Source organism: Penaeus monodon, chromosome 37 (genome assembly GCF_015228065.2).
Source record: "Penaeus monodon isolate SGIC_2016 chromosome 37, NSTDA_Pmon_1, whole genome shotgun sequence".
Classification (NCBI taxonomy): domain Eukaryota; kingdom Metazoa; phylum Arthropoda; class Malacostraca; order Decapoda; family Penaeidae; genus Penaeus; species Penaeus monodon.
Window position 1 is genome coordinate 13799009 of NC_051422.1, and position 2500 is coordinate 13801508.

At 46.2% G+C, this 2500-nt stretch overlaps 1 protein-coding gene across 1 annotated transcript in view; it reads left to right on the plus strand.

Moving 5' to 3' along the window:
* LOC119596027 (zinc transporter ZIP3-like) overlaps positions 1 to 2500 on the plus strand; it is a 55959-nt gene that overhangs the window by 3530 nt on the left and 49929 nt on the right. Inside the window, exon 2 of the mRNA XM_037945123.1 lies at positions 1547 to 2107. Within this exon, the coding sequence (XP_037801051.1) occupies positions 1784 to 2107 (324 nt within the window). The 5' untranslated portion in view covers positions 1547 to 1783. The remainder of the gene's footprint in view (positions 1 to 1546; positions 2108 to 2500) is intronic.

The window sequence follows — 2500 nt, forward strand, 5'->3', positions numbered from 1 at the left end:
CCTCCCCTCCTTTCACCACTGAACACCCTCTTTGTGTTTCCATCATTCTTACTAAATAGAATCCCCCCCCTCTTCTTATTCTTTTTCCTCCTTCCCCCAACATATACCAAACATTCTCTTCGTTTTTCTCAGAACTCTCCCTTTTTCTCCTTCCGCCATTTTATCATGACACAACCTCCCCTTCCCCCTTTTCCTCCATCATGTCAAGAAACTTATGCCTAATACCTTCCCCTCAGCCTGCCCAACTTGCTCCCCACCCCCACTTCCTCACCCTGCCTCCCTACAGCCTATCTACCCTGTCTTTCCCCTTAGTCTCCCCACCCAGCCTCTTCTCAGCCCACTTACCCTGTCTTTCCCCTCAACTTCTCCCCCTGCCTCCCCTCACCCCCCTCAGCCTGCTTTCCCCTCAGCCTGCTTCCCCACAGCCTCCACACCTGTCTTCTCTCAGCCTCCTCTTGCCTGCTCGCCACCAAGAGACACAATATGCAGTTTCCCCGCGTGTTGCTTGGAGCGCAGCCATCACGTGTGTCAGAGGGATTATGAAAAGCTTATGACTCAGGTCTTTTCCGCACACACACAGACACACACATGCACATGGACATAGGTACAGACACATGTACATGGACTCACCACAAGTGTACATGCATGCACATACGTAGGCTTTGGCTTAGGCCCCCTTTTTACACACACACACGCATGTGCACACACATGGACTCACACAGTCATAGCCTAAAGGGGGGGGGGGGTCACATGTATAGCAGGTACTTTTGTTTCTTCATTCTCACTTTATTAATATTAATCTCCTGAATTTTCTGTTTTTATTTTTTTCCATCCTGCCTTCCCCGCTCTGCATTTGCAGAGGAAAAAATATATAATTTACATTCTCTCTCTCACTCACTCACTCACTCACTCACTCACTCACTCACTCACACTCACTCCCTCCTCCCCCTCCCTCCTTCTCTCTCTCTCTCTCTCTCTCTCTCTCTCTCTCTCTCTCTCTCTCTCTCTCTCTCTCTCTCTCTCTCTCTCTCTCTCTCTCTCTTTCTACCCTTCCTCCGCCCCTCCCACTTTTCCTCCTTCTCCATCTTTCTCCCACAAGATCTGGATGAGAAAATTATCCAAAAAGCAAACTAAACACACGCAGTACATCCACAGAAGCACACACGCAACTACATTTTCCTTGGGGACATGACCAAACATTTCCTATTACGCGTAGACTGAAGGCAATTTCCCAAGACGTACTTTTTCCTTAGGTCCTGCATCCTTGCCTTTCCCCGAAGGAAGTTAAGCTAACGTGTACGAACTTCCACAACGAGACTCGGCGTAACCGAAGAGAGTGACTGCGCCTTTTTTTTGCGTCAGTGGAATTTGTATTGGGAGATGGTTCGGTTGATATGAAGCTTCGAATGCGGTTCATGATTATTCTCTTCTTTTCCATTCTTTTGAGGAAACGGTGTTCAGTTTTGTGACTTTTTATATGTGTATTGTGTGTTCTGTCTTTGATTTTTGTTTGTGCAATAATGTGTTTACATTCGTTTGTTTTCAGTGTTTAGTGAAATATCAAATAATAAGAAGTGATAAACTATGATGCCATCGAGATAGCAAGTCTATGTAATCAGTGAACAAGGTGTCGAAGCTGTTGTGAAGCACTGATAAAAAAGGGTTTTCTCTCGTTCTATCGTCTGAGAAACCCTACACCCCCACTCCCCTCTCACTCACCCGACCCCCTCCCCTCACACACACGCCCATCCCTCCCCACCTCACGCCCCCCGACGCCCCCAAGATGGAGCTCCTCACCACGAAGATCATCGCCCTCACCCTCATGGGCGTCCTCTCGCTCTTTTTCGGCCTCCTTCCTCTCCGCATGAAGGCTTACATCCACCACGCGAGCAAGAAGAGGGAGAGGATTGTGAGCTGCCTCCTTTGCTTCGGCGGGGGAGTCCTTCTGGCCACCGTCTTCACCCACATGCTTCCGGAGACTCGGGAGAACTTCTCCAACGCCTTCGCCAAGGAGGTCCTCACGGTGGGGGCCGACTACCCTCTCGCCGAGCTCGTCACGTGCGCCGGATTCTTCCTGGTGTATTTCGTCGAGGAATTCGTTCATAAGGTATGATTTTGTATTCATCGTTATTTTTTACTGTTTTATTTCTATTAATTTGTTTTACTTATTTATTTATTTTATTCGTTTATTATTAGCATTTTTTGTATACTTCTGTTGTCTTCTTCGTCGGCGTCCTCTTCCTTCGATACATTTATTTGGATATTTATAAGACGAGCGATTTTTCTGTCATTTCCAGAAGCTGTAGTTTCCTCCTTACACATGCCTTTTTACGTGTATGTGTGAGATTGCACATATTTAAATGTTTCTTTACGTGTGCGTCTCGAGGTGTATATATACATTTCTCGAGTATATTATATATTCTTTAAGATCCTAATAGCATGGCTTCTCAAGTACCAAGTATATATATATATAGAATAACATCATTATGTATATTCACTC